Source organism: Urocitellus parryii, chromosome 7, assembly GCF_045843805.1.
Source record: "Urocitellus parryii isolate mUroPar1 chromosome 7, mUroPar1.hap1, whole genome shotgun sequence".
NCBI classification, from domain to species: Eukaryota; Metazoa; Chordata; class Mammalia; order Rodentia; family Sciuridae; genus Urocitellus; species Urocitellus parryii.
Genome location: NC_135537.1, coordinates 129,655,249 through 129,673,940, shown reverse-complemented (window position 1 = coordinate 129,673,940; position 18,692 = coordinate 129,655,249). Strand labels below are relative to the sequence as shown.

General features: G+C 45.0%; 1 protein-coding gene across 2 annotated transcripts; it reads left to right on the top strand.

Annotated features, from left to right (window-relative positions):
• The first annotated feature begins 467 nt into the window (after nt 1-467).
• Nucleotides 468-16,791, top strand: Wrap53 (WD repeat containing antisense to TP53). 2 transcript variants are annotated; one of them, XM_077800746.1, is made up of 10 exons: nt 468-1,133; nt 1,248-1,346; nt 1,562-1,673; nt 14,456-14,544; nt 14,721-14,829; nt 14,937-15,069; nt 15,709-15,917; nt 16,073-16,176; nt 16,319-16,448; nt 16,545-16,650. In XM_077800746.1, exons 1-10 carry the CDS (start codon nt 730-732, stop codon nt 16,554-16,556), a joined length of 1,401 nt encoding a protein of 466 aa, XP_077656872.1. In that variant the 5' UTR covers nt 468-729; the 3' UTR covers nt 16,557-16,650. The 2 variants fall into 2 exon arrangements, with proteins under 2 accessions (XP_077656872.1, XP_026246312.1); XM_026390527.2 differs by having other exon boundaries at nt 471-1,133; nt 14,739-14,829; nt 16,319-16,453; nt 16,545-16,791.
• The last annotated feature ends 1,901 nt before the right edge of the window (nt 16,792-18,692 follow it).

Sequence of the window (18,692 nt, the reverse complement as noted above, 5' to 3'; positions counted from 1 at the left end):
CAGTCTACTGTGTTCCCCTGGAGACTTTATATTACACTATCTTGTTTAATTTCCTTCGTAGCCTTTATCACTGAAAAGACCCATTTGTGCATCGACTTTAGGGTAGAGAATTGTTAGCTATCTTATTTACTGCAGTATTCTCCAATGCCTAGTATAGTGCTGTGTAGGAAGTTAAGAGCTTGATAATATTTGTCGAATGAATGAAGAGGTCCTGAGGAATTGGGTGGATGAGATGCAAAACCTGAAGCAAGCGCTCTCTGCAGGCGAGGGCGGGTAGGTGCTTTAAGAATTACTGTGGTGGACGGTTAAGGAGAGCTCAGGCATTCTCGCCCAGACGCAACGTTCAGACTACAACTCCCAGCAGCTATTAGGATTCCTAAGGCTTGATGCGTACGCCGAATCCTACCTCTCTGTGGGTCGCCCGCGAAATCTGATCCGGGATTCCGAAGGCCAATCGGAAGCCGGGCCCAAGTCCCGCGAGAACAAGAGGCGCGGAGCGGCCCACGGTTCTTAGCAGAGTTGTGCCTTTACTATTGATATCCTTCTATTCTCGCCGGCCGGGGGTCTTCTGCTTCCCCCACGGAAAAGGAAAGAAGGCATTGGTGGGTTTCCCCACTTCTGATCCCTGAGAACTTTGAAGCAGTTCCGGCAGTCCTGTGCGTCGGGCCGCCCGTAGGCAGTAGAGAGTTGCCCGGCTTAGGCCAATGTCTGCCGCGCTTCCTCTGCAGCATGAAGACGTCGGAGGAGCAACTCTTGGCTCCAGACAGCCTTCCTTTAGACCAGGCCCCTGTACCAGCCTGTCCCTCTCCCCACGCTTCTCCGATGGATAAAAATACAGACCCTGAATTTATACCACCGCCACCTGGTGGAGATGATCTGCCCCAGAGGTCCCCAGATCCCGTGGCTGGCTCAGCTTCATCCCAGGAGCTGGGGGAGGAGAACCCAGCATCTCTCTCCACTCCCTTGGAAACCGAGTTTGATACTCCTCATGAGTTGAGTCCTCACATCAAGAAGCAAGAACTTGATGAAAATGCTAGCTCTCCTGCAGAAAAAATGAGTGTTCCGGAGTTGGGGTCTGAAGAAGCCATGGAAGGCGTGTCTGAGGAAGCTGCTCCAGAGGAGGAGGAAGACACGTAAGTGGTAGTTGACTTTGTCATCTAAGGAGAGTGAAAGTGTGTGCTCACTTCTCCAGGTGCATTTCCCCTTTGCTTCAGCGACCCAAGTTTGTTCCTTCATCTTCCTTACAGCACTTGGAACTACAGCTTCTCCCGGATACCTCGGTTTCTCAGTGGTTCCTGGTCTGAGTTTAGCACCCAACCTGAGAACTTCTTGAAAGGCTGTAAGTGGTAAGTAAGGACAATGGGGCAGAGAGATGAAAACACCACACTTGTCTGGGGAAAGGATCCACTAGAGGTGGGCACAAGAGGGAAATCCCTCAGAGTATTTGAGCTTAAAATTTTTCTGTGACTTTGTGTCTTACAAGGACTCAGGGGCTTACTTACTACCTATACTTGGAAGGCATAAGTCTGTCCAGTTTCCTAACTCTTTGCTATATTTCTAGGGCCCCTGATGGTTCCTGCATCTTGACCAATAGTGCTGATAACATCCTGCGGATTTATAACCTGCCCCCAGAGCTGTATAATGAGGGAGAGCAAGTGGAATACACAGAAATGGTAAGGGTAGGATCTAACTCTGTTCCTTTTTGGAGACACTGCACATTTAAACCCTTCATGTGGATGAAGAAAGTATAGTCCACAAATTTTCTGTTCACAAATAGTACTTTCCCTCCTCTACGAATTTTCACATGTAGCATTTTTGCCCTGAATTTTGAAGTCATTTTAAGAGATGTATGTGGGTATGGTGGCACACTCCTGTAATCGAAGTGGTTCTGGAGGCTGAGGCAGGAGGATCACAAGTTGAAGGCCAGCTCCAGCAACTTTGTGAGACTCTGTCTCAAAATAAATAAATAGGACTGGATGTGTGACTCAGTGGTAAAGCACTTATGGCTGAATCCCTAGAAACCCCTCCACTAGGGCTGGGGATGTGGCTCAAGTGGTAGCGCGCTCGCCTAGCATGCGTGCGGCCCGGGTTCGATCCTCAGCAGCACCACATACCAACAAAGATGTTGTGTCCGCCGAGAACTAAGAAAAAAATAAATAAATGTTAAAATTCTCTCTCTCTGTCCCCCTCTCTCTCACTCTCTCTTTAAAAAAAAAAAAAAAAAAAGAAACCCCTCCACTAAAGAAAGAGAGAGGGTATTTGACCCTTCTTTAGTCAGGAATATCTGTTTTCTCTAGAATGTAGTAGATTTCTTGTGACAGTGTTTAATTTATTATAGATATTTATTGAATAACTACTAATATGTTAGTCACTGTAGTGCTAAAATGATAAAAAAATTGAACATGACAGATGAAGAGCTGTTTTTTTTGTGTATGATTTGCAAATGTAAACCAATAAATAAACAAGATCATAACAGATTAAAATAAATGTTCTGGGAGACTGAGATAGGAATTTGAATCAACCTGCACAGCATAGTGAGACCCTGCCTCTAAAATAAATGCATACATGCATACTCTGAAGGAAGCAAACAGAACCAGGAGAAACCAACTGGAAGATTCCACTTTAGAGACAGTGGTCAGGGAGGGGCTCTCTGAAAAGATATTTGAGCTGCGATCTGAAAAGAATAACGAATCAGTCAGATGAAGAGCCAGGGCAAGAACTTTCCAGGAAGAAGCAAGAGTATTATAAATAGACCCAGAGCTGGGAAAGAGCTTTTTATGTTCATAGAACAGAAAAAAATATCAGTGTGGAGGAAAGTGGGGTGAGTATGTAGAGGTGACTAGCAGCAACGTCATGTGAGGTCTTCTGGGAAGGCCTTTTGGAGTTTGAGAATCAATAGGAAAGTTTTAGAAGAGAGAAGTGAGTGGTTTTGAGGTGAGCAGGAGTGAATCAGGGAGACTCACTAGGATGCACCTAATCCAGGTGAAAGATTATGGTGAGCTGGTGAAACCATGTTAGGAGGGATATAGAGATGTAGATGGATTTGAAGTGTATTTTGTAAGACTTGAAGATTCATTGGATGTGGAGGTACAGGGAAGGAAACATTTAAAGGTGATGTTCAGATTTTTAAGTTTTTTATATATATATATTTTTAGTTGTAGATAGACACAATACCTTTATTTTACTTATTTTTATGTGGTGCTGAAGATCAAACCCAGTGCCTCACTCGTGTTAGGCAAACTGAGCTACAACTGCAGCTTTTGATGTTTAGATTTTTGCAGTTGGATGGTTGGTAGAACACTTTATTCAAAGGAGAAAATAGATCTGAGGATAGAAGTCAAGGGGTATTAAGTATATTAAATGGGAGATGTAATCCTAAGGGGAAAAAATGGGGTCAGGGATTTACTCTAAGAAGTGGTAGAATATTTTTAGATGGCATCTCATGCCTTGAGGATGGATTCATTCTCTAGAGAGAGTAGGTGAATGAGGAGAAGGCTCACATAGAGCCCTGGGTGCACCAGCATCTGGGCCCAGGTATAGGAGAAGCAATAAAGGTGGAAACAATCATAACTAATGCTGCTGAGAGATGGAGTGAGGTAGACTTAGAGAATGACAAGAGACCAGGTGTGGCGCACACATGTAATCCCAGTGACTCAGGAGGCTGAGGCAGGAACATTGCAAGTTGGAGGCCAGCCCAGGCAACTAAGTGAGACCCAGTCTCAAAAGGACTCAGGATATAGCTCAGTGGTAAAGTATCCCTAGGTTCATCCTCCAGTACTCCAAAAAAGAAAAAAATGGAGAGACTGACAAGAGGATATTAGTGACCTTGACAAATGCTTTCAGAGGAGCAACTGAGGCAGAAACTGATTATTGTGATAGAAGGAAAAGAACAGACAATTATTTGGAGTTTTGCTGTGAAAGGGAGCCAAGATATGTGACCAAAGGGATTGTGGGTTAGAGGGTTTATTGGGTGTTTTGTGATGTCAGGAATAACCCAGCAGAGAGAAAGGAATTGATGCTTGTCTTATTCTGTTTTGTGTTGCCACAACAGAATACCTGAGACTGGGTAATTTATAAAGAAAGATTTATTTGTGACAGTCTGGAGTCTGGGAAGCCCAGGATCAAGGGATCACATCTGGTGAGTCTTCTGTTGTGTCATAGCCTGGTGGAAGACATCACATGGCAGCATACAAACCTAGGTCTCTCTTCTCTTCTTATGAAGTCACTAATTTCTATCACGGAGGCTCTACCATCATGACCTCCTGTCACCCTGTTTCCCTTCCAAAGACTCCACCTCCAAATACCATCACTGCGTGAATTGGGGTTAAGTTGTGAACTCATGAATTTTTGGCAAACACATTTAAACCATAGCAATGCTGTAGCAGAGAGAGGGGATAACAAAGTTTCTGAGTTGTTCAATGAAGACAGGATTTAGAGCTCAATGACGATGTTGGCTTAAATGCAGTGTCCTTCCTCTTCATAGGAAGAAAGGTAGAGCATTCAAAGGCAGCTGTTTGGTGATTAGAAGATTTGGATATTCCTATCTCTTGGTTTCTCTATTCTCAGTGAAGCATAAAGGGAGGTCTCTAGCTAAAGGAAGAGGGCCTGTGTGGAGAGAGCAGAAGGCATGAAATAATCTGTCCTAGAAAGTAGAAAATCCAAACTACTGAGGAACGTGGTAGTATAGATGCTCCTTGACTGACAAGGGTTGCATCCTGATAATCTCTCATACATTGAAAATATTGTAAGTTGAAAATGCATATAATACACCTAATGTACCAAACATCACAGTTTCACACGGTGGATTGTGTTTTCACTTGTGATACTACATGTTTTTGCACCATCATAGAGATGAAAAATCATATTTTGAACCATTGTAAGTTGAAGATGATTTTACTGTTCTTTTCACAGTGCCTGCCAGAGGTTTGTTGCTGTTTTTTTTTTTTTTTTTTTTATATTAGGGATTGAACCCAGAGGCACTTAACCACTGAGCTACATCCCAACATCCCCAACCCTTTTTTTGTATTTTATTTAGAGACAGGGTCTCACTGAGTTGCTTAGTGCCTCACTAACTTGCTGAGGCTGACTATGAACTTGTCATCTTCTTGCCTCAGCCTCCTGAGCCACTGGGATTGCAGGCAGCTGGCTGTTCCTTTTTTTTTTAAGTCAGGGTCTTATTATGTTGTCTAGGCTGGCCTTGATCCTCTGGGCTCAAGTAATCCTCTTGATCAGACTGTTAAGTAGCTGGGACTCCAGGTGTGTGCCAACCTCACCTAACTGTTGTCATCCATTTAAAGTGAAGCCAGTTAGTGTGGTTGTATATCTTTCCTGACAGGTTAAGTGATGGTAGTTTCTTTGTAAAGTGAGGATATGGCACCCACCTCACAGTTTTGGAAATTAAAAGAATTAATGATGGATTAATGTAAAGTGCTTTAAAAAGTGCTTAGCATATAGCAATTATTCAGTGAAGCCTAGTAGTCATTTGTATGTAAGCATGAAAGAGAAGGGCAGTCTGGTTGGGGTTTGCCAAGAGAGAAAGACAAGGATATCTCAAGGGTGTCCTCAGGGGTTGGCTTGTCATGGTAAACTAGAAATATGTAAATATGTTTTTGATGAAGTTGAATAAGCATCATGGTAGAAATGGCAGAGCCAATTAACTAGATGGGTTGGAGGTGTTGGTTAGAGACTGAAGTTGAGGAGTGCTATCTCAGTTATGACAAACCCAGGGCTTGATATAGACCAGGGCAATGGCTGTGATTGCTTGGGAAGTGAAGCATGAGACAGGCCCATGTGTTTGATGGATCCATTTATTATTTGTTCAATGCATTCCCCCGCCCCTTATTGGGTATAGAGTTCAGGGCTTCATGCATGCTAGGCAAGCACTCTACCCTGGAGCTATATCCCTTGGTCCTTTTATTTTGAGATGGGGTCTCCCTAAGTTGCATAGGCTGACATTGAACTTGTGATCCTCTTGCTTGCAGAGTAACTGAGATTACAGGCTTGTGCCACTTCCCCTGGTGTGTGTGTATGTGTGTGTGTGTGTGTGTGTGTGTGTGTGTGTGTGTGGTGTTGGGGATTGAAACCAGGGATGCTCTACCATTAAGCTATATCCTCAGTTCTTTTTTAAAGAAATTTTTAATATATTTTTTATTTTTTTTAGTTGTAGTTTGACACAATACCCCCATTTTATGTGGTGCTGAGCTTGGAACCCAGTGCCTCACACATGCTAGGTGAGCACTCTCCACTGAGACACAACCTCAGCCCCATCTTTTTAAAACTTTTTATTTTGAGTAAGGGTCTCATTAAATTGCCTGGCTTGGCTTCAAATTTGCTACTTCCTGCCTCAACCTCTTGAGTAGCTGGGATTATAGACCACCACTATTTCAATGCATTTTTGTTGAGCATATTCTGTATACCAGTTCCTGTTTTGGGTGCTGAGAACTAGTCAGACAAAAGTCCCTTTCCTTGTAAAGCTTATATCCTAGTGCAAGAAACGGTCAGTAACCAAATTATATTGTTATATTGTATGCACATATGGATATATAATAAATCTTATCAATATGTACAACTATAATGCACAATAAAAAAAAGGTGTAAAACAACAACAAAAAGAAATGGGCAGAAAATAAATAGTGAGGTGCTGGGTGTAGAGGCACATACCTGTGATCCCAAGCAGCTAGGGAGGTTGAGGCAGGAGGAGAGCAACAAGTTCCAGGTCACGCTGGGCAACTTAAGACTGTGTCTCAAAAAAAAATTTTTTTTTAAGAGAGAGAGAATTTTGATATCTGTTTTTTAGTTTTCAGCGGACACAACATCTTTGTTTGTATGTGGTGCTGAGGATCGAACCTGGGCCGCACGCATGCCAGGCAAGTGCAATACCGCTTGAGCCACATCCCCAGCCCTGTGTCTCAATTTTTTTAAAAAATTTAAAAATGGATGGGGATATAGCTCAGTGGTAGAGTACTCCAGGCTTCAGTCTCCAATACTTCAAAAAGAAAGAAAGAAAAAGGGAATAACAAAGTAAAATATATGTATCTAACAGATGGCATGGAGAGTAAAACAGAGAAGAGGATTAGAAGAGTGAGTTGTAACTTTGTTTTCCCTGGTATCAAGGATTTAACTCAGGGGGCTCTTACCCAGTGAGTCATATCCCCAGCCCTTTTTATTTTTTATTTTGAGATAGGGCTTTGCTAAGTTGCTTAGGCCTCGCTAAATTGCTGAGGCTGGCCTTGAATTTGTGATCCTCCTGCTTCAGCCTCCCAAGCTGCTGAATTTACAGGTGTGTGCCACTGTGCCTAGCTGTGAGATACAATTTTAAAAAGGACTGGATCACTGGGCATGGTGGTACTCTCCTGTAATCCCAGCCACTCAGGAGGCTGAGGCAGGAGGAATATAAATTTGAGGCCAGTCTGGCGAACTTAGGGAGACCCTGTCTGAAAATAAAATAAAAAACGGCTGGGGATATAGCTCAGAGGTAGAGTGTCCCTGGGTTAAATTCCTAATAAACACCTCCCCAACCCCCCCCCCCAAAAAAAAAAAAGTTAAAGAAGATCTCACTATAAAGTGACAGCTGAGCAGAGACCTGAAATAAACCAAATTGATACCCATGGGAAGACTATGTCAGGTAGAGGGGACAGCAAATTAATAGGTTTCTGTGGAAATGGAAATCACCAAGAGTGGTAACAGGAGGATATGTAGGGAGCAAGATGGCAAACCAGGAAGGAAAGTCTCAGGAAATAGGGGTGTATGACAGAAAGTGGATAGCTAGACTAATGGCAAGGACTGTGGGGAAATTGGGGTTGGAACAATGGAAGATTTGGAAGTGACAGTGGGAAGCAAAGAGTTATCCACCCATCTCCTATCCTTGAAGTGTGTTTTGACAAGGGGATAAACAGTAATGCCATCTCAGCTTGAGGGCCACAGAGGACAGCCAGGGCCAGGCAAATCCAGTAGGGCAAATGGAACATTCTGGGGAGAAGGTGAGAAGTAAAGGAGTTTTTACATCCTTGAGTAAGAATGTCAGAGGCCCTGGCCTAAGGATTTGAGAGGGCTGGGAAGAGTGGGATTGGGGGGCTGAGGCTGTGGCTCGGTGGTAGAGCGCTTGCCTAGCATGCATGAGGTACTGGGTTCGATCCCTGATACCACATAAAAATAAACAAATAAAATAATGGTATTGTGTCCATCTACAACTAAAAATATATATTAAAAAAAAAAGTGGGATTGGGACAGATGAGGGTGTATATTGAGCAATGTACAGATGGAAGTAATTCTAGATGACCCAGTGCTTAAAATTAATGGCAGAAGAAGGTGGATCTTGATGCCTTCCTTAAAGAAGGGGTCCCTGGCTATTGCAGTGGTACATGCCTGTACTCCTGGGGACTTGGGAGACTGAGGCAGGAGAATCATGAATTCAAGGCCAGCCTCAACAATTTAGTGAGACACTGTCTTGAAATAAAGAATAAAAAGAGCCAGGTATGGTGGCACAGGTCTTTAATCCTAACTGGTAGGGAGGGTAAAACAGGAGGATCACAAGTTTGAGGCCAGTTTCAGCAATTTAGGGAAGCTCTAAGCAACTTAGTGAGACCCTGTCTCAAAATGAAAAAGGAGTGGGGATGTGGCTCAGTGTTAAAGTGCCCCTGGGTTCAATCCCCAGTACAAAAAAAAAAAAAAAAGAATAAAAAGGATGGGAGGGGCTGGGATTGTGGCTCAGTGGCAAAGCACTTGTGTAGCCTGTGTGAGGCACTGGGTTCAATTCTCAGCACCACATATGAATAAATAAAATAAAGGTTGATTAGAATGTAGCTTATTGTGAAAGGCTGTGGGTTCAATCCCCAGTACTGCTAATGAATGGATAAATGAATGAATGAATACATATATATGTAAATACAAAAACAAATTAAAGAATGGTGCCTATTTTGGAGTGGCCTGGTCCTAAATGCTTACCTAATATGCAACTCATGGATGGGAGGTTTCAGATAATTTGTACAAAGTACTAGAAGCCCTGGTTCCTGGAACAGAAATTGATCATGTCTCAGGGTTAGGGAGTCAGGTTGCAGCCAACCTGAAAGAAATCAGGAGTGGAGAGGTAGTTTCCAGTAGAGATGGTTAGAAGAGACTCTGGAAATGTGGGAGGTTGAGTATTTATTGCACACATTTGTTTTGGAGAAACAGCAATGTTAAGAAAAAGTCATCATTATCTACCACTCTGCAAAACTTAGCCCTTTAAAATTTTCTACATTCTTTCTAAGCTCTGTCCAAGTACTGGAGCTTTTTATGTGGTTGTAATCCTATGGTAAATGGTTTTGTATCCTGCTTTTTTCCTTTGAGCAATCATATCCTGAGTGTTTTTCATGGTAGTCCAGTCTTCACAGTTATTGTGTTTAATGGTGTGTGATATTGCATTGAGTGCTTTTGATAGTTTTTTTTTTTTAACCTCTTCTTCCATTTTGGACATTTGGGTTATTTCCAGAATTTTAATATCATAAATTAGTCTTCAGTAAATATCGTTATATATTTTGAGGGAGGATATTTTCTTTTTGGTGCTGGGAATTGAACCTGGCCTCATGCAGAGGGAGAGTGTTTTCTTTTTCTTTCTTTCTTTTTTTTTTTTGTGGTGCTGAGCATTGAACCTAGGGCCTTGTGCATGTGAGGCAAGCACTCTACCAACTGAGCTATATTCCCAGCCCGGGAGAGTCTTTTCTTAAGGAGAATATTATAGGTAAGAAATACCCTAGCATCAATATACATTTTGTGATTGTGTGTGTGTGTGTGTGTGTGTGCGCGCGTGCGCGTGCAAGAGCGCGCACTCACACTCGCACTTGCATGCTTGACCTCTGAGCCATAGCCACAGCCCCTTTTTACATTTTATTTAGAGGCAGGCTCTTGCTAAGTTGCTGAGGCTGATTTTGACCTTGAGATCTTCCTGTCTCAGCCTCCCAAGCTACTAGAATTATAGACATGTGCCACTATACCCAGCAATGTACATGTTTTTTTTTAATGTCTTGTAATATAGTCAATTTGTTTTCAAAAGCTTTAACTTTTTTATTTGCTGTTAGCAATGTATGGTTGTAAGGACATTTTGGGGTATAATTGGCCTTCTACATCTGTGGATTCAACCAACTACAAATCTAGAATATTTAGAAAAGAATAAACATTGCTGTGCTCAACATGTACAGATTTTTTTCCTTGTTATTATTCCCTAAATAACATAGTGTAACAGCTATTTACATAGCATTTACATTGTATTGGGTATTATAAGCAGCCTAGAGATGATTTAACGTATATGGGAGGTTTTTTGTAGGTTCAGTGCACATATGCACTATTTTATAGAAGGGACTTGAGCATCTGTGGATTTTGGTACCTAGAGGTTCCTGGCACCAAAGCCCCACAGATACTGAGAGATGGCCAGGCGCAGTGGTGCATGCCTATAATCCCGGTCATTTGAGAGGCCAAGGCAGGAGGATTCCAGGTTTGAGGACAGCATTAGCAATTTAGTGAGACCCTGTCTCAAAATAAAAAATAAAAAGGGCTGGGGATGTAGTTCAGTGGTAAAGTGCCCCTGGGTTCAGTTTCCAGTACCCCCACACACACACCCTTCCTCTTCCCAGCATAGTTCCCCAGTTCTTCTACCTTTTGTATCCTTTCACAGAGCTTTCTAGGATTCTCTTTCTTAACGTTCCAATTCTCTGAGCACTTGCCCTACCCTGTGCCTTTTGCAGGAGGCCTTCACTATACCTCTATCCCTCTCCACAGAGGCTTTGCATTGTCTTTGCCTTCTATCTCTCAGGTTCGGAGTGGGGTGTTCTCATTTCCAAATGCTAAATCCAGGCAATTGCTCTTTTTTTGGGGGGGGGGGTGTACCAGAGATTGAACCCAGAGGCATTTACACACTGAGCTACACCTGCAGCCCTTTTTATTTCAAAACAGGGCCTTGGTAAGTTGCTGAGGCTGGCCTCCAACTTGTGATACTCCTGCCTCAGCCTCCCGAGTCACTGGCATTACAGGCATGCCCCACCACATCCAGCCAGGCAATTGTTCTTTCCTTTTTGCAAAATCTTTTCCTTTGAGGCATATGCTATCTGATTCTCTCTCACTTATCAAGGACATTAGTCTCTTGGCTTTGGTCCTCAAGTTCTCTGCCATCTTCATATCCTGAGGTATCCAAGCCAGAAGCTAGGGTCTCATCCTTTAATCTTGCTTTTCCTAACCCCCTACATCCAATTAATTATCAAATCTCATTAAGTCCATCTAATCTTTAATCCATCCACTTCTGTCCAATCCACTGACTGCTTTAATTCAAAGTCCTATTATTTTGGGCCTCATGTTGCTGAAACAGTCTCCTGTTTCCATATGCCATAAAAATATTATTTACTAACTGCTGATTATGTACTAGGTGTTGAGGAGACTGTGGTGAGCAAGGCAGATGTGATTCCCCACTTCTCAGGGACGATGCAGATTGAGGAGCACAGAAGGAACGTGGAGCAGCTCATCCTGAGGGCTTAGGGAAGGCTTCCAGAGGAAGAAACATCTAAGAGCCCTGAGTGATGAGCATTCAATCTGGAGGAATTATGAGGAGATGAAGGAAGAATATTCCAGACTTGGAGATTAGTATATGTGAAAACCTGCAGGTTGAGAGTGTGGTGAGGTAGTTTCTTTTGGGGCCTGTGAGTCAAAATGGTGGTACATGGAAATTTTAAATGGAGTAAGTAGATAGAGGTGGGTCTGGCATAGGAGCATAGTAATGAACTTCTTTATAAGGGGATGGACTACAAGGAATCATTCAAACATTTTAAGTAAGAGGATGATACTGCAGAATCCAATTTACATAAGATCTCAGGGGCCTTGCTGGGCTGCGAATGTGGAGAATGGATGTACAGGTTGGAACATGCGGTACAGAGAGGACCAGAGGACACATGGAGTGTTGCAGAAGTGCTGGCAAGAAGGCAGTAGTAGCTCATAATGGGATCTTGGGAGAGGGAACAAAGGGAAAGAACAGATTGAAACCTGGAGGAAGAATTGGCAGATTTGGTTGTAGGTTGAGCCAGGAGTGGTCAAGGCTGGCACACACATTCCAGACTTGAAAACTGGGTATGAGGCCTAGGAAGACTAGCAGGTGCAGTGCTATGATGGATAAATTGAACTTGAGGTGCCTGTGGGATGTTCAGATAGAATTGTCCACCAGGCAGCTATCTATAGATTCAGAGTGATGGGGTAGAAACTGAAGTCATAGCTAGGTGATGTCACCCTGAGGGTCACCAAATAACTGATGAAGACCAGTATTAAGACTATTTAAAGATTTCCTTCAAATCAGTAAGAAAAAGACAACAACCGGGCTGTGGATGTGGCTCAAGCCTGGCATGCGTGCGGCCCGGGTTCGATCCTCAGCACCACATACAGACAAAGATGTTGTGTCTGCCGAAAACTAAAAAATAAATATTAAAAAAAAAGACAACAACCTATTAGAAAAATGGGCAAAATTTATGAAAAGATATACCTAAATAGCAAAAAGAGAGAGAGAGAGATGTCTAATGGTGCAGTCGTGTACATCTGTAATCCCAGGGACTTGGAGGCGAAGGCAGGAGGATCACAAGTTTGAGGCTAGCCTCAGCAATTTAGTGAGATTCCCTCAGCAACTCAGCAACACTGTCTCAAAAAAAAAAAAAAAAAAGTGTGGCAAAGCTCCCCTTATTTAAATCCTCAGTACAAAAAAAAAAAAAAAGAAAATCTAATCTCACTTTATAGCAATGATGGAAATGTAAATTTATGGCATAACAAAATACCATTTCACAGCCTTCAAACTGAGAAAATTTGAAAAAAAAAAACTGGCAATGCCAAGAGGATAAAGAATACCAGGCAGTTGGTGTTTTTTTTTTTTTTTTTTTTTTTGGTACTGGGGATTAAACCCAGGGGCACTCAACTACTGAGCCACATGCCCAGCGCGTTTTCATTTATTTACTTATTTATTTATAGATGTTGATGGACCTTTATTTTATTCATTTATTTTTATGCAGTGCTGAGAATCAACCCCAGAGCCTTATACATGCTAGATAAGCGCTCTATTCACTAGCTACAAACCCCAGCCCTCCTAGTGCTTTTTTTTTTTTTTTTTTTTTTTTTTTAACTTAGATACAGGGTCTCACTGAGTTGCTTAGGGCCTTGCTAAGTTACTGAGGCTGGCTTTGAACTCATGATCCTCTTGGCTCAGCTTCCCCAGCTGCTGGATACTAGGCATTCTTATATGCTGCTGCTGTATAAGGATGAGCACTTTGGGGAAAAAACTTTGACATTATTTCAACAAGCTGGCAAAATTTATAGTATAAAGGCCAGTAATTTTATTCTTTAGCAGAAAGTAGAGAAACCCTTCCATATGTGTTTTAGAATGTTAAAGCATATGAGTAAAAAAATAGAAAATCTTCAATGACTGCAGCAGGAGAGGATCGATCAATCTAGGTACATTAAAAAATGGAGTACCATGCAGCAATGCAAATGCATGAATTAGAGGAAAATGTGTCATTTGGTTAAATCTCCCCACAATCAGGAATGCATATCATGTGATGCCATTAATATTAAGCTTAAGTGAGCAGTGCAATGGTGCATACCTGTAATCTCAGCAGCTAGGGAAGCTGGGCCAGGAGAAGAGCTAGTTCAAAGCCAGCCTAAGTAGTGGCAAGGTACTAAGCAACTCAATTAGACTCTATCTCTAAATAAAATACAAAATAGGGCTGAGGATGTTGCTGAGTGGTTTAGTGCTCCTGAGTTCAATCCCTGGTACTCCCCAAAAATAAATATATTAAACTTAAAATCATGCACTGTAATGCTAGGTACTGTTTTTTCCTTATGAGTGTATGCCTAAAGAAATACATGAGAATGATCTATTCAGGATATGTTTACCTCTGAGGGAATGAGTTTTAATGTATTTTTCCCCCTTTAAAGCTGGGTGGAGAAATCACAGGATTAAAAAACAAAAACAAAAACAAAATAAAAACAAAAACAATTCATGTTTGAACTGTTTAATTTTATTTTTATTTTTCTGTAGTCCTGAGGATCAAACCCAGGACCTTAAACATGTGGCACACAGGCAAGTGCTATACCACTGAGCTACATCTCCAGCACTAATAATTTTTTTAAAGGATAGCATGGCAGCTCATAGGTGCCTACCAAATATTTCTATTACTGGTTGATTCTTTGTCTCTGGATTGGAGTATTCAATTTGTTTCTCTCCTTGTAAGTTTTTAAAAGGCACGAATTCGTATGGCTTTGGTGGTCTGATTCTGACATTAGAGGCTGAGTTCAACCTTGGAACGTTGAGATAAAAATTCCTTTTTTTGTGTATACTCTGTCTTCTCCTACTTACTTCATGCCAATACATGGTCTCCTTCTCTGCCATAAACCCAGTAGAGGCATGAGCCTCCGACTCCCCTGCCAGTAATCTTGGCATTTTCCCGTCTCGGTCTAGGCCCCTGTCCTTCGAATGATGGAGGGTGATACCATATATGATTACTGCTGGTATTCGCTGATGTCTTCAACCCAACCAGACACCTCCTAGTAAGTGATGTTCTTTGTTCTCCCCCCAGACCCCAGTTTCAAAGGGGCCCTCTACTAAGAGTCAATGGCTTCCATGAGTATTGGGAGGAGGAAGGCTCATTGTGCTTTTCAGATGGGAGCTGAGAGGGCTGGTCAGTTGGTTTCCTCCCCTTCCTTTGACAGTGCTGGGGCCTCAGTGTCCATGTCTCTCTCAGCGTGGCCAGCAGCAGTCGGGAGAACCCAATTCACATCTGGGATGCATTCACTGGAGAGCTCCGGGCTTCCTTTCGTGCCTACAACCACCTGGTACAGACCTTCCTGCCTAGCCCCAGCACCTGTCTGGGGCCAGCTTTCCTTCCTTGAGGACAGCTGAGCTTTGGCAAGGCCTGTTTTCAGCCTTTTCCTGCCCCCAGGATGAGCTGACGGCAGCCCACTCACTCTGCTTCTCCCCGGATGGCTCCCAACTCTTCTGTGGCTTCAATCGGACCGTGCGAGTCTTCTCCACATCCCGACCTGGCCGAGACTGTGAGGTGCGAGCCACATTTGGTAAGCACCTGGGCCCCCATCCAAGGGAGGAAGAAAGGGAAAGGTATGCTGCCAGCGACAGGGCCTTGTGGGAGCCAGGAGGCCACTTGTGGGTTTTGCTTTATCCTCACTTTAGTCCTGGGAGGTAAGTGGTACAGTTACAGAGAAGAAAATAGACTCAGGAAACTTTGCCAAGGTCATCCATCTAGTTCACTCCTGAGCCTATGCTGTTAGCTGTGCACCAAAAGTTTTCTAATCTCTAGAAATTTTTAAATTTTATTTTTGTGTTGCTTGTGATGGAACCCAGGGTCTCATGGGTACCAGGCCAGTGTTCTATCACTGAGCTACATCCCCAGCCCTCTAGAAAATTTGAGATGAAGCCAAATTCATTTCCTGTAGGCCTTTAGATCTCTGACCCTTCTAGGAAAAATGGGGTTTGAGAAGGAAGAAGGGGGCCTTGGACGATTAGGTCCTTTGGTGTGGGGGAATAGAAGGATCTGGAATACATCAGTTTTTATATTGCTTGTGACAAACAGAGTGAGGGAGATGTTGAGTCCTAGTATATTGGTGCTGTGGCAGGGGACAGATAGGCTTTTGCTTAGCCTGATAAATGCCATGTTTCATTGCCCTCTCCCTCACTTTGTGTCTCCTTCCCTTTAGCAAAAAAACAAGGTCAGAGTGGCATCATCTCCTGCATAGCCTTCAGCCCAGCCCAGCCCCTCTATGCCTGTGGCTCCTATGGCCGCTCCCTGGGCCTGTATGCCTGGGATGATGGCTCCCATTTTGCCTTGCTTGGAGGGCATCAAGGGGGCATCACCCACCTCTGCTTTCACCCTGATGGCAACCGCTTCTTCTCAGGAGCCCGCAAGGTAGGAGTCATAACCTGAGAACCCAAACAGGTGGGTGACAGTATAGCAGGAGTGAGGATGTAGGGCAGGAGTTGGAGAATGCCAAGCATGAGGGAGGAAGGGACATTGTGTGATATTGGGGGACAGCACTCTAGGTTCCTGGTCTATGTCTTTAGGATGCTGAGCTCCTCTGCTGGGACCTCCGGCAGCCTGGTCATCCGCTTTGGTCCTTGAGTCGGGAAGTAACCACCAATCAGCGCATCTACTTTGATCTGGACCCGTAAGTAACTATGGTCCTTTCCTGTGGAAGGCCCTGACCATCCCCAGGGATGCAGAGACCAGCTAAGGGTCCCATCTTCTGAGTGTGAGGGGTTCTTGCCCCAGGAGTGATGCCTGTATGTCAACAAATCTCTCTCCCTCAGGAGCGGCCAGTTCCTAGCAAGTGGTAGCACCAGCGGGGCTGTCTCTGTGTGGAATATCAGTGAGACTGGCAAGGATGGGAGTCCAGAGCCTGTGCTGAGTTTTCTGCCCCAGAAGGACTGCACCAATGGAGTGAGGTCCTCAGTTCACTTCCAGGGGTCTCAGGATTGGGGTTGGGGAGGGAGGTGAGTCTCTGAGGTGCTTACAGATCCTGTGTCTCTCCCTCAGCCTACACCCTAGCCTGCCTCTGCTGGCCACTGCCTCTGGTCAGCGTGTGTTTCCGGAGCCCACTGACAGTGGAGATGAAGGGGAACAGGAGCCAGACCTCCCCTTGCTCTCCTTTCGACACGTCCACCTGGAATGTCGGCTTCAGCTCTGGTGGTGTGGGGGTGGCCCAGATCCCAGTATCCCTGATGATCACCAGGATGAGAAGGGACAAGGAGGGACGGAGGGAAGTGGGAGTGAACTTATATAAAAAGATTTTATATGATACTGGAGTCTTTGTGTCTGTTTGGGAGGTTGTGACAGAGGTGGGGGCTGGATAGGGTAACTAGTGGGCTTCCTTGTCCAGCAGCCTTGGGGACTGGCATATTATTCCTGAAACCAGGAGTTGAGAGGTTGGGCTAGAAGGGAGCCAATCCAGCCACTGAGCTGTGTGTGAAGTCAAGTGGGTGGGGGTGGGGCCTCATGCCATCAATTGGCTGGTTGCTAGGCAACTTGGTAAACTGAAGGGGGGAAACCTGTTTGAAATCTAACTCTCAAGGTGGGGGCAGCAGGGGTCAGGGTGAGCTGGGCTGAACAGGAGTGGCAGGAGCTCAGTGTCAGACTGTTGGGTGTGACTGTGTGAGACTGTGTAGACGGTGACAGACAAGACACCAGCTCACTTGCACTCTACACTATTTACCATAATCCAGCAGCAGAGGGACCATTACTCTGCTCTGGTGAAGGAGTATTGGAGCATTTGCCTCCACTCCTCTGAACTCCCCCAGGAGGCAGGCAATACAGTAGCCAGAGTCAAGGACACATGAAAGAGTAAAGGTGTGGAAAATATAGATGTCACGTTCACATCAGTCTTCCCCCTTAGATGCAAGACAAGGTTGAGGGGCTTCATTCGGCAGCTGGTGGTGGTCGAGTTCCATTCCTTAGCTTTCCCTCCTCCCCATAATATACCTTGCCAAACACAGAGAAGGGGGTCTTTGAAGAGATACTGTCGGCAGGGAAAGTGATGGGGACCTCACAATCAAAGGGAAGAGAAAAGCCTGTGGAGGCTTGAGTAGGAAAAAGAGGAATGTTGCCCCTGCCTGGAGGTGCTGAAAGCCGGGTTCTTTCACCCAAAAAGGCCACACCTCCCTTCCCCCAGGATAATTGGAAACAGCCCTTCCAAAGCAGTGCGGGTTTGGGAATTTAGGTACCCCTTCCCTGTCTCCCACCCACCTCACTTCTCCCCACAACCACCTAACAAGGGCCCAAGTTTACTCCCTCATTTCTTGTCTTTCACCTGGAGACCCGGATAACAGTAAAGGATCCTGGAAGCTGTGACAAAAGAATCCCAGGAATGGGGGAGCTCAGCATCGGTTTGGTTAGTGGCTTTATTCCAGATCCCCTATATGACCTTGGGCAAGTCATGGGGTCCTTTCCAGAACCTCGGTTTCTTCATCACTACAATGGGATCGGTAGCTCGGCCCCTCCCACTTCACACAGGTAGTCGTGACGATCAACTTAGCCACACTTTGTGAAGTGTCTAGCCATCAAGGTTGTTATTATTATTATTCTCTCCAGGCCTCCCCGGAAAAATCGGTGTTGTTTTGGGATGGAAGAGGAGGAGGCTGCGGGAGTCAAAGGGGTGGGTTCCTCGGGGTGGAGAGGGCGAGAGTCTTTCTGGATCCGAGAAAGGAAGATTCCAACCGCTCCGGTGATCGGAGGGCAGGAAGGGGAGACGCGCAGCAACTCAGTCAGAGACCGAGACAGAGAGACAAAGGGGGCGTGAGAGACCGCGCTAGGCAGCGAGGCGGGGCGGCGGGCGAGGCGGCCGCGGCGGGCGGGCGGGAGGTGCGCGAGGTGAGGGAGGTGTGGGGGGCGTGGGCCGCGGGATGCTGCCGCCCGCTCCGCCTGAGCTCCAGCTCCGGTTTTTCCCTCCACCATCCTCTCCCCCTCCCCGCCTCTCCTTTAACTCCCCCCTCCTGGGCTCGGGACTGGTTTCCTCCCTTAGCCCGCTGCCCTCAATCCCGGCGAGGCTGGGGCTCCGGCTCGGCGTCCCCTTCCTCGCTCCTTCGCCTGGCGCCCCATGCCGCCCCCGCCCAGCCCCCGGGTCCCCCGGTCCCCCACTTAGGCCGGCGCACAATTCCCGGGGTGCTGGCGCGTGGGCCCGGGGAGCGT

Excerpts from the sequence above, each read along its gene's own strand:
- Wrap53 (XM_026390527.2), top strand. The coding sequence starts at position 730 with ATGAAGACGTCGGAGGAGCAACTCTTGGCTCCAGACAGCCTTCCTTTA. Across the intron at positions 1,347-1,561 it reads TTCTTGAAAGGCTGTAAGTG|GGCCCCTGATGGTTCCTGCA; the intron begins GTAAGTAAGGAC and ends CTATATTTCTAG. Across the intron at positions 15,918-16,072 it reads TCTTCTCAGGAGCCCGCAAG|GATGCTGAGCTCCTCTGCTG; the intron begins GTAGGAGTCATA and ends CTATGTCTTTAG.